At 44.0% G+C, this 18,429-nt stretch overlaps 1 protein-coding gene across 1 annotated transcript in view; it reads right to left on the bottom strand.

Annotated features, from left to right (window-relative positions):
* Positions 1 to 213: 213 nt before the first annotated feature.
* STAMBPL1 (STAM binding protein like 1) overlaps positions 214 to 18,429 on the bottom strand; it is a 45,329-nt gene continuing 27,113 nt past the window's right edge. The window contains exons 3-11 of the mRNA XM_075534138.1: positions 17,865 to 18,082; positions 15,354 to 15,429; positions 12,957 to 13,052; positions 10,335 to 10,695; positions 8,368 to 8,492; positions 7,382 to 7,519; positions 2,877 to 2,989; positions 1,392 to 1,491; positions 214 to 546 (exon numbers count right to left, since the gene is read on the bottom strand). Coding sequence (XP_075390253.1) covers positions 490 to 546; positions 1,392 to 1,491; positions 2,877 to 2,989; positions 7,382 to 7,519; positions 8,368 to 8,492; positions 10,335 to 10,695; positions 12,957 to 13,052; positions 15,354 to 15,429; positions 17,865 to 18,082 — 1,284 coding nt within the window. The 3' untranslated portion in view covers positions 214 to 489. The remainder of the gene's footprint in view (positions 547 to 1,391; positions 1,492 to 2,876; positions 2,990 to 7,381; positions 7,520 to 8,367; positions 8,493 to 10,334; positions 10,696 to 12,956; positions 13,053 to 15,353; positions 15,430 to 17,864; positions 18,083 to 18,429) is intronic.

Below are 18,429 nucleotides of genomic sequence, written 5' to 3'. Positions count from 1 at the left end.
AAAACAATTGAAAACAGAAATTTCTGTCATCAGCAACCCTACTTCTTCTCATGTGGCGGAAACTGCTTACCTTGAACTGCAGAGAAATGTTACATCAATAGATCACCTGTCTTAGAGAACACTACTCAGAATTTGTTTGGAAATGCATGAATTAAAAAGAAGTACAGAAAAAGCCTTAATGTTATGAGCAAAGACTTCTATAAACACTGGGCATTTGTTGTTTGCAGCACAATTTATTATCAGGTCATGGTATTTGGGTACATTAATAGGTACTGAATGAATAACTTCTCAACTTCTCTTTAGATTGAACCACCAAATGGGGGTGGGGGGGAAGCCAAATGTGCAAGAGAGCAATAAATATCAAACATTCTGATCTTAAATGTATAAATATAAAATATCAGTCATTTCTGAAAACAGCTTAAGAAAATCCGGGAACCACCTGTCCATGGGTAGGTGTCTGGAGCTGACAGTGCTAATCTTCGGAGCATATCACCTGAGATCCAGCATAATTACTTTTATGTCTTTTACCAGCACATGTTTGCATATCTAGGAAAGAAACAAAAATTGTTTGACATCATCATACTTAACACATCATTCTATGCAGGGAGGGACTTGACTTTCCTTATGTAAAAGGTTATTTCTACCAGAAGAACATAGGAAGTCAGGTTTGCTCATTTTCAGCAGCAAAGTATTTACAGAGGCTGCAAAATGATTCTCATTTAAAATGAATTTTGACCTCTAAGTATTTTTTTTTGTGGCCACACAACTGCCAAGGGGGGCGGGAATGAAGATAAGGTCCAATATAGGGCTAATCAAGAAGTATGGCCAGTTTTTATTGGATTGTTCTGAAAAAAAATCAATCTGGTCATTTGTACAGAAACCGATTCTAATTTTCTTTAGCAATTGCCTACTTCGCTCACTCACTGCCATGAAGGTGATGCTGACTCACACCCTGTAGGCTAGGTAGCACTGCCACTGGGGGTTTCTGAGACTGTCAGTCTTTATGGAAGTAGAAAGCCTTGTCTTTCTCCCAGGGAGAAGCTAGTTGTTCTGAACTGCTGACCTGACATGGAATCACTATGCCAGGGCTCCTACTTAGCCTGATGACAACTTATTTAAAATGTCACATAGGCATTTGAAAGAAAAGGCAGCTTTATATCTAATCAACTTGATATAAAAATACCTATGCTTTTAAAAAATAAACATAAGTAAGCAATCATAGATTGAGAGAACATAAAGATTTATTAGTTTTCAATGATTAAAAAAAATCCCAGACTAAGCAGCATTGTGTTTTATCTTGAGTTCAATTGATACTATTTCTCATCCTAAAAAGGGAAAGAGGGTGGGGTATGATTTGAAAACGCAGTATCTACCTAATGTTATCTACTCACACTGAACAGCCTGGGGTCCTTGGTGTGTGGATGGAAGCCCTTCTTTTTACAGGCAGAAACTTCCAGCATGCCAGCATTGGTGAGCCTGAAGATGCCAGTGCTAAATTCCAAGACAAAAGAGAGGCATAAACGTTAACCGTCAATTAGGTTGTCTGGTTACTTGATTCCAATGGCGGACACATACACATGCCTCACAGAGTTTGGAGAAGGGGGAATTGGAGGTTGGAGAAATGCATGGAATCACTGATTGTTTAGGCCGGCTTGTGTTGACTGGCCCAAGAGCCCCAGGAGCAAAGAGCACAGGGGTTAAGCACTCAGTTGCAAACCAAAAGGTCAGTGGGTAGAATCTGCGAACTGCTCTGTGGGAGGAAGCTGTGGCAGTAGTCTTGTGCGCACATCACAGCCTTGGGGGTCCTCTGGGGCAGCTCCATTCTGTGTGACGGGGTCCCAAGGAGGAGCCCGAATTGACTGAGCAACTACAGGATTGTGCTGAGGATGGCAGGCCAGAAGAATGAGCCCCAGCATGGAGGGCAATGCTGTCCCCAAGCACCTGCAGGGCTGCAATGTGCAGGCGAAGCGACAGCCCAGCTGTTGGGTGAGACAGCACGAGAAAGGCAGCCCCGGGGGCAGGAAGTGGAGAGGCTGGTGCTGGACATTTCCTCACACCAAGAGGAACACTGTTTATAACAACAGCAAACACTTACTGCTCACTCTGGCACCAGGTACCGGGCTGTGCACTTTATGTAGGAAGTCCAGTTGCTTGTGGGGGCCCAACATTAAGTATTCAGCTACTAATAATGGGAAGGTTGGTGGTTCAAACCTACCAAGAGGCACCTTGGAGAAAGTGATCGGCAATCTCTTTCCCAAAGGTCACTTACAGCTTAACAGCATTGACAGGAGTCAGGTGGCAACTGGTCTGTTTGTTTCTGTTACAGACTATCGGCTATTTTCATTCTCACAAGAATGGAAGGCGTGCTAGGGTGGAAGATGCTGGAGGCTTGGCTCACTGTGCTCAGGTGTCTTTGTAAAGAACATATCCCATCTTAATAAGCAGAACCAGGAATTGTAATAGAAGCCTGACGCCTGTGCTTATAACCTCAATAAGCTACAATAATCATTGCTTTCCAAGAACTCTAATAGGTTTTGAAGGTCATTAAGTGTAGGCGGATGATATCCTAAGCCCAGGAAATAATACAGCAGAATGAAGATTTTTCTAGAAGCAAACTGGAATAACTGTCCTCCTAAATTGTACCCACATCACGGTCATGCTAACAGAAGAAAGTGAACTAGTAATTCTACCACTGAAGGGATCTTATAAAGCCAGACTCCAGAGCTGTGAGTATATGAACCTGCTGGCACCAACCTCTTTCCCAATAGCATCGTGTACCTGTCCAACCAAGTACGGGAAATTGGTATGTGGACACCTGTGAACCCAGCAGTCCCAACCATGGCTTCCTGGGTGATCTCCCCATCAGTTACACTTACTCATTATGCTTTGGAGAGCAAACAATGGCAATTGCTTCTGGCAACATGAGCTGATAGGAACAGTGGGTATGAAGATCCACACTGGACAAGAATGCTGTCTGAGTGGGGTGTGTCTAAGAACAGAAAAGAGGACACACTTATTAGAGGAGCTGAGTCTTAGCCAAACACACACACACTCATACAACACACACACGCGTGCCAGTTAAAGGGTGGGGGATACATTTTCTCCTTTCAACCATAATTGCTCAATTAGAAATGTTAAAAATGCTTTGCTAACCTAACTCAGCCCTTCCTGCATTCCGAGTAAGCATTTTCCTTGAGGTAGCGAAGACTTTAAGAAGAGTTGCCGGAATTTTAAGACACATACACTCTCTGGTTGGTTAAAAAAAAAAAAAAAGCTGGAAATTCATTTGCCAGAAACGCTAAACCGGTTCTCATTTCTTCATGCCCACGTTTACAGCTGTCTCCATGTTACAGAAGGTCCTGAGAGTCAGAGTTAAGGATGTTCTTGCCTGTGGTCAGTAGCAGAGCCAGGACACTCTGGAACAGAGGTGCTTGGATCCAACGCCTTGGACGTTAGAGCGTTTTAAGGAATGTTTCCATGAAACTTGCCACGAGCTGTGAATCCTTTTGTAAATCACTACTTCTTCGAAAAGGGGAATGGGAATCTCCAAGTTGCTGAAGGTATTTGGGACTCATCTTAGCTAAATGCCCAGACGATGAGGTCGCCTGTGCAAGGTTCTGGGTGAGCTACAAACTTGTGTTTTTGAGACACAAATCAGAGATGCATGTATGAATATGAGAAACCCATGTGTTCATATGATTTGAAATTAAGATTTGCCTTTAATTCGGCTTGAATGTGACCACTGTCATCATGAAATGTCCCAGACATGTAATCTCTTGGCCTGAATCCTGACTCCGTCACTTACTAACTGTATGACACCATGAATCTCCTTGATTTTCCTGTGTATGTTTGTGGTAGTCACCTAATCTGGTGTCAATTTAAGGATGAAGAGTGTAGGGGTGGAGTCTAGGCTGTGGCGGCTAGGCTGTGTGGGCATGGCCTTCTCCTGAGAATTCTGGGAAATCTAGAACTTCCTCCTTGGAGGCAGAAGACACCTTTCTCTCTCTGCCACTTCCTGGGAGACAATGCAGAAGACAAGCCATATGGATGCAACCAGACCTCTGAAGCCAGTGAAGCCACAGAGAGACCCCTGCCAGTGCTGAGATGCTTACAGCACCACTGGATCCAAAGACTTTCTACCCACTGGCTTGTGATCGTCCTGCATTTGGCTTCATTGCATGTGTTTCATGAGTCTGAAGAGGACTTTATAGATTGATATTGAACATATTGGCTAATGTCAGACTTATGGACTTGATATGGATGGGGCTGGGATGATTTCTCCATGTTCAATTGCTCTTGTATATAAACCTCTTTCTTATACACATATGTGTGTCTCTATGAATTTCTCTCTCTACTCTACCTGGACTAATACAATGTTTCATCATTTGTAAGATGGAATTAAAGTATTATTGACTGACATTAAGAATCATCTTTGAGGTGGGGCCGTAGGGAACAAGAACTCTTTTTCAGTGTAAAGATTTAAAGTGAGGAATGCAAATTACTCTGATTATTAAAACTGATTTTTTATGAGGGCATGAATTGGCACTCCAAACTGCCTATTATCTGGTTCAGTGAAATCTTTTTAGAACGTAGAACCTTCCAATGTCTTGGTAACACAGTGCAAGGTAACAATGAGACTGTAATCACTACCATCGAACCAATTCCAACTTATACAAATGCTATCTAGTTTCTGAGGCTGTACATCTGTACAGAAGCAGGTGCCTCCTTTTCTCATTTTTCTCCCAAAGAGCAGCTGGTGAGTTTGAACTAATGACCTTGTGGGTAGTAGCTGGATGGTTTAACAGCACAAACAAAGCTTCAATGGAACTATCACTTATTCACTCACTCACTCACTGCCATCCGAGTCCATTTGTACTCATAGTGACCCGGCAGTACAGCGTAACTGCCCCCATGGCTTTCCAAACCTTGAACTCTTTAGGAGAGTAGAAAGCCTCGTCTTTCTCCCAGTGGAATTATAGTGCTCTAGATAGAGCAAGGAATCATGTCACTCCAGTACGTCATAGTCATTCTAGAGCGAATGTACATCACAGGCCATTCCGAGCCCTTCATTTCCGCTAGGAGCAGTCCTTTCTAAACCCATCTCAATGGAATGCACTGCTATTGAGTCTGTTCCGATTCACGGCCACCCGGTCGGCAGAGAAGAAGTGTCCTTTGGGGTTATCAAGAGTTTAAATCATGACAGAAGTAGGCAGCTGCCTCTTTCTCCCTTCTGGTGGATCTGAACTATTAACCTTGGGGTTAGCCGCTCAATGCGTAACTCATAAAGAGGAGAAATCTTACTCCTCAGCTCTTGCTCGGTGGAGATGAAAATGACGTGATGATGGTGGTGGTAAAAATAGCAGCAGATGCTGTTTGCTCCTTCTGTCCGTCCGAGGAACGAGACGGGCTCTAGCCACGAATTAGTTCATTTAGTTTTCACAAAAACTCGATGGGCTAAGTCCTATATCACCCCCATTTTACAGTCGAAGGAACTAAGTGGGAAGGGAAGCAACTTGCTAAAAGTTTGAGAGCTAATTAAGTTGAGAAATCGAAATTCAAACTCAGGACTGACTGATTCCAAGCCCTTTTTTCCAATGACTATTTTATATCTGGGAGCAGTTAGCTCTGGAATCTGTTGCACAATACTATGCTCAATAATAACCATTACTGAAGATCTTTATATCCTGGAGGTTTCGACATGTAACACTGTCATATTTTCATTGAACCACAACAATTTGATAGGGCGAAATAAAGGATACAAAAAGCAGGATCCTAACATTTTCAAATTAGGTCAAATTTATTAATTAAAAGAATTTAATTTAATGATCGCACACGATACCACCTACACTGCTGTCCATAAGGGAGAGACTGCTGGCTCCAATTTGGGAAAATGTTTCTATAAGACACACTAGCATTGGTTTTTCAACAAGAATTTGTAATAGAATTGCAAGCCAGTCTCAATGTATGCCACAGTTTATTGGCCAGTTTGTTTCAACTTTAAAATGCAAGTCTTGTGACAAAAATAGAATCATGTCCAAAATAAACGCTGCCTGTAAAGCTTAGTAATTTCTAAGCAAACACTTAGGCATATTAGCAAATAGACACAGGGAAAGCTTTTCAAACCCCTCAGTTATATCTCATCTCCCTGCATTTAAGAAGCAGTCAATAATTTTCTAAGGGCATCCACATGTAATCTCACGTTAATACCTACACAAATTCTGGGAGGGAGAGAAGGCTCCAGGAGCCTCACAAAGTGACTGAGAGATGTGGCAGAGACTAATGGCTCCCCCACACTCCCAAATGACCTAACCCCAACTGCTGACCGTATGTGCACATACACTCCTAGCTACGTAATTTACTTATGACTCGTTAGCAGACGGCCCACAAACCCTTGTGGCCAGCATCCTCTGAGAGCAGGCTTACTTGTCCCTGCTGGAGGCCCAGAAGCACAGGACAAAATGGAAAACTGTGCCCCAGATGATTAAACCATGGTCAGAAAAAGTAGAATACCAGCACCCGTACAACAACATCGGTGACAACAGCTACAGTGTCTGAGCCCCTAGACAAACGTGCTACGAAACTCTGTCAGTGTATCTCATTCATTCTCACCATCCCGTGGAGTCGGTGGTTAAGACGCGGTTGCATGGGTGACAAAGTCTCCGCTCAAATTGCTTTCAAGTCTCGCTAATGTCCCGATAGTGTATTTTCAGCAGAGCTGTGCTTTGAGCTCATGTCCAATTGGCTTGTAAGCACAGGGGTGTATTCCTATGATGCCCAATGTACATTGAATCCCCAGGCCTTTGACCTAATCTCACTGGCCCTACTGTGTGGCTGTTTATAGTGTAATACACGTACTTGTCTAAGCAAATTGGTTATAAATCTAAAACATCTGGACCGACTAGTGAACTCAAAACATGCCCCTCATTTCCAAATATTTTTCTCTTTATCTCTTTTGGGGGAGTGGTAGAAAAGGCATATAAAACCCTTGTCTAAATGTCGATATGACAGGCTTACACATGGCCTAAGTGACAAAAAATATTTTAAAATTGCAGAATATTACAAATAAACTTACCATATATACTCGTGTATAAGCCAAATTTTCCAGCACATTTTTAATGCAGCTTTTGTGGTAAAATTTGGTGTCTCGGCTGATATTTGGGTTGGCTTATACTCAAGTATATACGGTATTCCATTAAGCTACATGTTATCCTGAGGAGGTGAGGGTGGGGGGATAGTACATTACACACACACACACACACACACACACACACACACAAGCTACATGTTATCCTGAGGAGGTGGGGGTGGGGGAATAGTACTTACACACACACACACACACTGAATCAATTACATGAACTAGAGAAAGAAAAGTCAGACATACATGGATCCATCCCAGAGTGAGGAGATTGTGTTGATCCTGAACACTGAATAAGTCTTCTACATTCTCCATGTCGCAGTAGTCTGGTCCTGCAGACTGCCTTGGCACTATTACGTGGGTAATAGTAAATTCATTATGTGTCTAAAAGAACAATAAGCATCCGACTGAAAATAAAAACCCGGACAGGAAATGTTCAGCACTGTTTTGCTACAGAACTCAAGGGAGCCCTTACCAACTGTACTGTCACACCTTCCTTCCTCCCTCACAACTCTAAAGCAATGCTGCAAACACGAGACTGGATTCTTTCAGAGTCCCTGGATTGGAGCGTGGAATATATGTTCTCATATATTTCACAAGTGCATCATAAATAGGGATTTGCATCCTAGGCTGGCCTGTAGAAGTACAGTATTATAACTACAATGGAAAGGCTGAAACAAAACAATACTTTATTTATTTGGAATTGGGAATTAATAGTCAAATAACATTTCTAAGGATTGTGGAAGGCTGATGGACTGGATTTTGTTTTGCTAATTACATTTCACCTCATTCCCAGATCTATGACTTTTTTCTTCTAATATTGAAGGGTCTCACTGGAGTTTTCCAAAATTGCAATGGAAAAGTCTTCTTTTAAAAATTATATTTATTTTTATTTCAAGATGTACAGTTTCTTCTCTTCTAATATTGAGCAATCTCACTAGGCTCTTCTGTGATTGTAACGGAAAGGTGTTTTAACCAATCTAAGTGAATTTGGAAAATTAAATATGCCATTTTTTTCTAATCAAAGACATAAGCTTTAATTAATTGCTTCAAAATGACTTCTATCACATCCTTGGATGCTTACAGTACCTATTTATAAAGCTACTGCCATTAATACAGACAGCAGTTTTGTGAACTTAACGTTTATTTTATCCGATGGACAGTTCTTTGCATGTTTTGAAGCCAGTGCTGTGAAAGTACCGTGTGCAGAGGGGGTGTAGGGAAAGCCGTACCAGTTTCCCGCAGATGATTCCACAGGTTTCCATTCCTCTGACTGTATTAGACTCGGCCAGCAGCAGAAATTTGTGGCAGAGATCCATTGGTAAGAGGACACATCTCAGTCCTTCCACCAATAAATCTAGGAAACCGAAGAAAGCAGAAAAGCTACAGCATTTACTCTTGCATTCCCCCCAAAAGTATTTATAGCCAGCAATTGCTGTTTAAATGCATCTCAAAAATGACACTCTGTGTGCTGCCACGTTCCATATTTTGTTTTAAAGCTGTTGTGGTGAACCCTGACCCAAAACAAACAAACAAACACTGACTGCCACCAAGTCCATTCTGACTCACAGAGCCCTGATGGCACAGGGTGGAACTGCCCCGTGGGTTTCTGAGACTGTCACTCTCCGCAGGAGCGGAAAGCCTCCTCTCTCTCCCGTGGAGTTGGCTAGTGGCTCCCAACTGCTGACCTTCTGCTTAGCAGCCCAACTCAGAACCACTGCACCCCGAGGGGCCCCCCAAACACGGATGAGGAGGGAGAGAAAATTAATTCTGTATGGAAGTAACTTTCGAAACAAGGTGGGAAGGTGCAAGCACTTTTCTACCTCTGGGCCATGAATCAACTATGCATGTGTGTACACTGTCTTTTGACATACATGAATGTACTGCTGAATGCATAGATTGAATGGGATGTATGGCTCTCATGTCATATAAGGCACAGGCTAAGTCTTCTTTGTGGTGTTGTTTTTCCCTTTACTCAAGGCTCTGTGACAGTTGCTCTGTAGGTACAATCACAAGTTTTTCATAAGTAAATAGCAGGAGAGGAACTTGCAAGAAGCTTGCCTCATGTAACTCTTCAGAAGTGCGTGGGAGTCCACACTCCATTGGACTGTGTCTGCTGGGAAGACGCTTCCTCTGAGTTTGGAAACTTGCCAGAACTAAGGGGGCACTACACCAAGTTGCACTCATTGCTGGCAGAAACCCAGAATCCATTTGGAGGTTACACGAGGGCCTCCTGGGCCAGAGCCGAAACCTGAAAGGAGGCTGTGCATGAACATTTCCTAGCTGACAAAGACCTGAACAAATGACTTCTTCAACTTCTTTCCTCTACACTCCAACTGTTTACCTTGAAACGACCATGTGATTCTTGGTTAGCATAGATGGAAGAAAGAAAAATGCTTGGGTTTCTTCTCTTGGTAAAGTTCCGCACGATGATACAATGCAGCCCTGTTATTATACAGTACCCAAGGGACAGGTCACCTATACAGACAGCTCCGGCGTACAAACATCTGCCTTACCCACAACTCGTAGATACGAACCAATCCATGACATTAAAAAATTAAGGTACATACAAATGGTCACAATTTTGCACCAGTATTATGTCTGATTGAGTTAAAGATGTCTTAGTATATCTGGAAGTGTTTAACTTTTCTATGCATAGAAAAGTGTACTATATATTAAGGAAAACAGCTGTCTGACATTCGATATGAGCCATACCATTCTGCGCTGTTCTGCCTTATGTTCAAATTGGACTTAAAGACAGACTTGGGTCGAGCTCCCTTGTAATCCAGGGACCCCCCTAAGGTAAAAGCCTGAGTCCGGGGAGGTGCCAAAGGTCAAAATGCTTAGTTATTGAAAGGTTGGAGGTTTGAGCCCTTTTAGAACTGCCTTGGAAGAAAAGTCTGGGAATCTATTAACCATCCTCCCCTCCCTGCCCCCTTCCCACCCCAAATCAGCCATCAAAAACCCCCATGAAGAGCAATACTACTCTGACACACATGCACCACCACGAGTCATGCATCATTCAGGGGTAACTGGTTACTGGTTAAAGAGCAAGCCAGGCAGCACTGAGAGGCTGGCTGTGTCACCCCGGCCTTATCCCATTGGGAGCCAGAAAAATGAGAACCTTTCCCAGGTGCTGTGGGAACCCGGTGCCACACGCAGGGGCCCTGTCCCCAGCAGTGGGGCGCGTCCCACTTACCCTGAACGGCACTTAGAGTCGCCGCCGGCTTTAAGGCCCTGTTCACGGGAGGTGAGTGGGCAGCCTGGCTGGTGGCGCCGCTTCTGGTCGGTTGCTCCGCAAACACGTTCAGCACGGCGTGGTTCGGGTGCGTGGAGAAGCAGGACAGCGAGCTCCCATCGATCTGCTCAGCCGGGCCGGCCGGGCTTTCCTGCCTGGGCACCTGACCGCGGGCTAATTCTTGCTTCTTGAGTTGATCTTCAAAAAACAGAAACTGCTCGGATTCTAGCTGCTGCTGCCGCATCTGCGCGATCCGCTTCCTTTCTGCCTCTATCAGCCTCTGGTGCTCCAACTTTTTAAGAATTTCTGCTTTATATTTGTTCTAAAAAAAAAATAGTTTTTTTTAAGGCGGTTACCAGAAGAATAGGTTAGTTCCAAAGCAAACCTATCAAGTGGGAATGAGATGCGACTCTCTTCCTAGCAGGAAGAGCGGCACAGCTAGATGCCACGGTATGCCACAAGGATCTTCGTGAAGAAACACAGAGGAAATAGACATCGCCACCAAAAAAGTCCCCAGAGCTGATTAAAACCCCTCCAGGTGCACGCACATTTTACCAGAGCCAAGTCATGACATTCAGGACACTGCTCTAGGTCCTGGGAAATTCAGGTCAGGGCTGTGGGCTCCGCCCGACTGGTCAGACCACGTGGCACAAAACAGCACAGGCAGAGGGCTAGCAGCCTAGAGCAGCGGTTCTCAACCTGTGGGTCACAACCCCTTTGGGGGGTCGAACGCCCCCTTCACAGGGGTCACGCGATTCAAAACAGTAGAAGATGACAGCAATGAAAACAATTTTATGGCTGGGGGTCACCACCACATGAGGAACTGGATTAAAGGGTCGTGGCATTAGGAAGGTTGAGAACCACTGGCCTAGACCGTACTTGCCAATCAAATAGTTGCTAGCCAGGTGCACCTGTTTAACTACAATTTAAACTAATTAACATGATATAAGTTAAGAAATTTGATTCGCACCCACATTTTAAGTACTACTATCCATCCACACCTGGCTAGCAGCTACCACAATGGACAGTGTCAAACAGCGCAGGCCCGTCACCTTAGAGAGCTCTCTGGGACAGGGCTGTCCAGAGACCGTTCCTGGAATCTGCCTCTAGAACTCCCACTGTGGGAGCTTTAGAGGGAGGGGGTGGGATATGTGCACGGAATCACCAAGAACTGGTTATCAAAGTGTGGCCCAACCGTCACTAGCAGGTGCAATGGGGACTTTAGGTAAAACCTGCAAGCTCTTCAGTCATCTCGGGATTAGTCCCTGGAGGGGGGCTTGTGATGGAAACGACAGGTCCAGGGTTCCTCGAAGACAGGAGTGGAATAGGGGAGACTGTTTACAGCTGCCCTTTCAGGAGCACACAGTCTTTCCGGTTCAGAATGCACACTCGGATTAAGCAGGTGTGGCCTGAGTTTCTGCATTTTCAACAAGCTCCCGGATGATGCCCATGCCGCCCGTAGCTTGGTTTTAGGGCATTTCCGTTCATCTTTGCTTGGCATACTGCTACCATACTCTCCCCACAAGAGATTCCACGTGGCACACCCCGGGGTGCCGCGGTGCACTGTGGAGCACAAGGCATCACCAGAGGCAGACCGGTTACGTGCAGACTGCAGACTAGCTCACGAGCCTGTGCACCCTGGCTGATGGGAAGGGCCTGGGATGCGCATTGCTGAGCATGGGAGAAACACTTGAACATGGGCCTGTCCCTGTTCCTGTGGCTCTGTCTTGGCTTCCAAGGTAATTTTCACCTCTCTCCTTCCAAATCAAGCTGTCAGTATTGACTTGTCAAACTTCCCGTGGTTAAAAATCCCTCATTCAAGCCAGTCTGCTGGTCATGCCCAAAGGAAGGAGAGAAGCTGGGAGAGTGCTGGCAGAGCCGGGATTGAACTGGAATGATAGTCAGCAAAGGTGACAATCTTTCCAAACAAATAGACCCACACGAGTGAGTGCATGGAACCTTTATAACCATCCTAGGAAAATATTGAAGGATTCATGTTTTGACTGATTACCCCGCAAATGAAAGGATCAGTTCTTCCTGCAAGCTTTTCTGTCTTGTCGACCTCATTATCATTGTCACTCTCTAGTTCCTAACAATTCGCACGTCACCATCTCTTGGTGGCACCATTGCAGTTCACCCACATGGTCAGCTATTCTTCCATCCCAGTGCCATACTGACTGAATTTAAGATCCTCATCTTTGTTTCCCAGGCTGGCCTCATTGGCTACATCAGATACCACAGACCTGCCCCCTACTGCTGTCTATTCATCTGGCAAAGAGCGGCCACCTGGCTGGAGGTAACCTTGGCAAGGGTTGGATCAAAGCTCCATTTCCACCCCCATAGGAAATCTGTTTTTAATACACCGCTTTATTAGATGCTGTGGGGAAATAAAAAGACCACATCTTTGGTGCAAGTGCTGAACCCGGTGGTCAACATGAATTTTTTATTGGTTTTACTTCACTGCATCTTTAATGTTTAATTTAACTGCATATGACATTTGGGAAGCACATCCTGGAAAAACAAAATTAAAATAAATAGTTGCACAGAAAATCATCATGAAACAAATGTACCAATTGAACTTACTTTGCTTTGCAAATATTCTTGGTATTCTATGTTATATTTCTTTAAAAGGTCCTTTTTCAATTCATCTGTCCTTGGGAATGCAATCTCCTTCAGTTTCTTTTAAAAATATATACACATGGTGATTAGTGGGGATTTCCAATATGCTCTTTCAGATTCTCAGCTGAGAAAGAAAAACAGCTGGTATGTGTATTAGAAATCAAGTCACGAGTAACTGAAGATGATGGCAGAACAGAAAACCTCTTTTTTTCTAAGGTTCTAAAATTTAAGTTCTTGGCAGGAAAGGTGTGTTGTGAGTGGGGAATTCCTCTTTATAAACCTTCCTTGGCTCCAAGGGTTGGGGTCAGGGTTTAGTTTAGGCAGGTAGTATGCACCGTCTATAGTGTGCATATCATATACTGCAAGAGAGCCAGATTTTTTAAAAAGCAGTTGGAATATTTCTTAAAAAAATGCAGATCCCTAGGATGAATCCCAGGTCTACGAATTAACATTTCTATGGAATGGACCAGAGAATACAGATTTCCAACTTTCCCAGTGATTCTTAGCAAAATTGGTGAGTCTGATGTCAAACTATTTCTTCCCTTTTTTTCTTTTATAAGAAATGAGGAAACATGGGCCTAGAGAGACTGAAAGAATTGTCCAGGGTCGGACTACCTATTGAGTGCACCAGTTAGAACTAGACTCTACCTAGGACTCCTCCCGGTAATGTCTACTCTCTTCATCTTTTGTCATTGATTCGGTCATTCGAGCCCGTGTTTAAGCAACAGAAGACGAGGGAAACATATATTTCTTAAGAATTTTTCCCCCTTACGAAGAAGACTAGCACTGAATTAGAGCGAACAAGTCACCGTGGCCACCTGGGTTTTTCTGTCCCCAACCAGGAGCCCTCTGGAGCCCAGTGAACACAAGTTGGGGCGCCTGACCTGCAAAAGGTTCATAAGGAAGGGCTCCTCAGGTGAGAGCATGCAGAAACCAAATACGATGGAGGCCCACTGGACAAAATCTGAGTTCTTGGTGACAGGCGGTTGCAGATTTATACAAGGCAACCAGGCAAAAAAACCCACCAAAACCCCAAACCAAACACAGTGCCATCAAGGCAATTCAACTCATCTGTGGCAGTGAGTGGGTTTTGTTCTGGTCCAGAAAGGAACTGGAAACCCAGGGAATCCAGGACAGATGAACCCCCTCAGGACCAGTGGTAGACCAGAAAAGCGGGTGCAGGGAGACGCCGGACAGTGTAAGACATGACAAAATAATAATAATTTATAAATTATCAAGGGTTCATGAGGGAGGGAGGGCATGAAGGGAGGGAAAAATGAGGAGCTGATACCAAGGGCTCAAGTAGAAAGCAAATGTTTTGAGAATGATGATGGCAACATATGTACAAATGTGCTTGACACATGGATGGATGGATGGATTGTGATGAGTTGTACGAACCCCTAATAAAATGATTTTTTAAAAGAGCTGTAAGAGCCCCCAATGATTTATTAAAATAATCATTTAAAAATAGTATGAAAAAAGAGTTGTTGTTGTAGTTAATAGGTGCAGTGAGTCACTTCCCACTCGTGGCCTCCCTGTGTATGACAGGAGGAAGCAGTGTGTCCCCTGTGTCGTCCTCACAAGTGTGATGTCTGAGCCACTCTGCAAATCCATCTCGCTGAGGGTCTTCCTTTAGTCCGTCACACAGTAAAAGCTTTCATGCGCTTTGTTTTTTGTTTTTTTTTCATTCCGTGCTACAATTGGCTTGGTATACACTGTTCTATCTTTCTCCGTGAATCCACTCAAGTCATTCAAGATAAACAATGGGGGAGGTATTTGAAATGTTTATTTACAATGTGTACTTAGAATGTTTATTCATATTTTTATACTGAAATATTTGGAATGATATGTCGCAAATATTGTACATTTGTATAAATACATTTCAACCACCCTCATTGTCCTTAAAAACGTCCCAGGCCATCCCCTGAGAATTTTACTATCTATATTAGACCCACAAGAACCTTGTGCTACCGTAAAAATAAACACCAAGACTTCAAGTACTTATTGAATTCCAGGCTGCATGGAGAAATCACTATCGTCAAAATAGCAATCTCAAAGAAGTAGGAGAAATATGCAATTCTCAATATCTAGGAGGGGCTGTAAATAATTTCTCCTTGACATCATAAGGCGATTTCTTTCCTCTTCCCACCCATGCTCCAGTTTCGATTAGCTACCCCGCAGTGGTTTAGTAATGATGATAAAATGCCTGAGAAACAATCGAAATAACGTTGCTAATGGAATGAATTTCTGTGCTCAAACTCTCAAGAGGCTGAGAGAGAGGAAGCGAGGAAGAGAGGGTGACTCAATAATGGAGACTTGTGAAACATCTGATCCCACAGGGGAGAGGCAGCCTCCCAATACCTTCATGATCTCCTGCTTCTCGGGAACTGCACATTGCTGGTAATCCCGATGGCTGGGAAGCTTTTCTACAAACAAGCTACAGAAACACAGAAACACAGCATGAGCATCGTAGGATTTAAGAAAAAAAAGTACAAAAGAGTTTCTAGTAAAAAGCATTCTTTTAAAAAACGATATAGCTAGGAACGTACTATTTAACATACCTTTCCCATGAGCCTTTCACCAAAGACCATGGCATTAAAGAAAAAAACAAACCAAACCCATCATCATCGGTCCACTCTGACTTTGGGGATGCTGTGTGTTAGAGTAGACCTGCTCCATAGAGTTTTCTTGATTGTCATCTTTATGGAGGCTAACAGCCAGGCCTTTGTTCCGTGGCACCACTGGGTCAGTCTAAACCGCCAAACTTCAGGTGTTTGATCAGACACGAGCCATTTGTTCCACCTATATGGACCTTATTTTGGCATAAAAAGCCAAAATCCCCCCCCCCCCCCAAAAAAAAAAAAAGCCAAAATGCACTGCTGTCCAATCGATTCCAACCTACAGTGCCCCTAGCAGGGTTACAACTTACTGTTTCACAGGATTTTCAAGGCTGTAAACTTTTGTGGAAGCTGATGGACTCACCTTTCTCTTGCAGCTGGTGGATTTGAACCACTTAACTGGTGGGTTTGAACCACTTAAGCATGGTCACCAGCCATGTTTAACCCCCTGAGCCACCAGGGCACCTTTATGTCAGCATGGCAGTGTAGTACTTTCAGCCAATGGGGAACTAATGTTAGCCAGGATTAAGATCAAGGATCTCATCATCTACACTTCACTGCCATCACGTCGATTCCGACTCACAGTGAGCCCACAACTGCCCCTGTGGGTTTCCGAGCCTGTAACTCTTTACAGGGATAGAAAGTCTCAACTTTCTTCTGAGGAGTGCACAGTGGTTTCAAACAACTGACCTTTCAGTTTTTGGCCTAAATCACAGCCCACTATGCTACCAGGGCTCCTGCATAAGGTTAGGGATATTCCTTATAAACAGAGCAAGCCACACTGGCCTCTCTCAGGTCCTGTGCCACTTCCTTGACCCCATCCTACCTAGGAGTGCTTCTGGACACTGAGGCGCTCCTGCAAAAATGCCAGTTAGGGAAGATCCGTGTAATCTCTTCTCACCATAGAAAAATGACTCAAAGAGCCACTTGTGTGAACTGGTAGCACCTCCTCTGTGGCTCACATTTGTAAAGAACAGGGAAGTGCAGATGCAGAATCCTGGGTGGGACCATTAGAAGATGCTCACTGCCAACCGTGAAAAGGGGATGAGTCTTCATTGCCTTGTTGAAGATCCAAGGACAGCGGAAGGGAAAGGGAGCCCCAACAGCAAACCGGGTAAATTAGTCCCAGGTACAGGGAACCTGTCTCTGCCCCCCCCCCCACTACACACACACTGATGGAGCCCCATCTTGTAGAAAATTCATGCATAAAGAGGCTATGCAAATTATTATTTGCCTAAGACTTCCTAAGTAGGATAAATCTAGAGCCATTTAGTGTTGAAAAGAGGCCAGAGGGGGTCTCCTAGATGTTTTCATTTACAGATGGGGAACTGGTCATTCGTGTAACAAATATTCTTTGAGTACTGTACATACTCGAGTATAAGCCGACCTGAATATCAGCCAAAGCACTTAATTTTACCATTAAAAAATGTACTGAAAAACTCGGCTTTACACGAGTATATATGGTACTTAGTATGAGTCGAACACTAGTCTACAACTATTAGGCTGGCGGTTTGATCCACCCAGAAGCGCTGCAGAGTAAAGATCAGGAGATCCGTTGTTGTTGTTCGGTGCCATCTGAGTCAGCTCTGACCCATAGTGACCCTGGCACAACAGAATGAAACACTGCATTGTCTACTTTTGGAAAAGTCAGCCACCGAGCACAGTTCAGGGCAGTTCTTCTCCAACACAAAGGCAGGGTGGGCAGAGCCACCATGAGTCAGAGGCAACTGCATGACAGCTGCGTTTTGTTAGGATGCAGTACTGACTCCTATTGCCGAGCCTCAAATCCTGCCCTTTCTGTGATCCCCACTTGCCCCTCTGTCTCTCCCTGTCAGTTCTAAACTTGCAAGTGTTGGTTGTATGTTCCCGGTGAGATGACATAGAACCGCAACCTGGCTGCTGCTGGTCCAAGGCTTGCATCTCCATCAAGGGAGAGGGGCACAAAATAAGAACTGTGACCGAAAGGGACATATACCATAGGTTAATTGTGTTAGCCCAGTAAGTGGGGACCTGAGATTCTCTACGCTCCTCCCGTCACTGACTTTGTTGGGTCACTAAATCTCAGAGATGGTGTGGGGATGCTACTGAGCACATATTTTAGCAATGCAAAGACCTGACATTTCATATTTTTGGAGATTGTAAAATTAGTCTGAATGTGAAAATGTTCTTGGCGGGCACGTGATTCCATCAAAATATCATGTAATCATCATTGCAATTTTTCACATTTCAGAACATTCCAAAACAAAAGGCTTACGTTATAAACTTATTATAAAGAACAAAGGCATTTTCCAGATTCCCTTCTTCCAAATACACAGACGCCATCCTCTCCATTTCTACTCCAGATCTACAGTAGCGGCGTGGCGTGATATCTTCGCTGATGGTAATATTACAACCAAGCTTGCTCAGGGCGCGGACTCGCTCCTCTGGGCTTAGCGAAACATCCGTATGGTCAGGCATAGCAGCCAACTTTTTCTGCAAAGCAAAATTGCAATCTCTGATTATTACAAGACAAGACTGTGGCTGAAATCATGGGTGCATTTTCTGGACTGGACACCAATGAAATCTATTCATATGATAAAAGTGAAGTCTGTTTTGGTTGTTGTTAATGATCAAATACATAATCTAGAAACTGAAGAGACATGTCTCCAGAATAGTCATTTTTCTCAGGGTAGGTGTTCTTTTAAGTTTCAGAGTACTATTATGTGGCAGTCCCTCAGTACGAAAATGTTCTAGGTCATTTAAAGTCATGGGTGGGGAACATCCAGCCTGGGGGCCACATAGGGCCTTTGAAATCATCAACACCAGCTAACATCACACGC

Source organism: Tenrec ecaudatus, chromosome 16 (genome assembly GCF_050624435.1).
Source record: "Tenrec ecaudatus isolate mTenEca1 chromosome 16, mTenEca1.hap1, whole genome shotgun sequence".
Lineage (NCBI taxonomy): Eukaryota > Metazoa > Chordata > Mammalia > Afrosoricida > Tenrecidae > Tenrec > Tenrec ecaudatus.
Note: the sequence above shows the minus strand (reverse complement) of the source record. Positions and strands in the feature narration are given on the sequence as shown.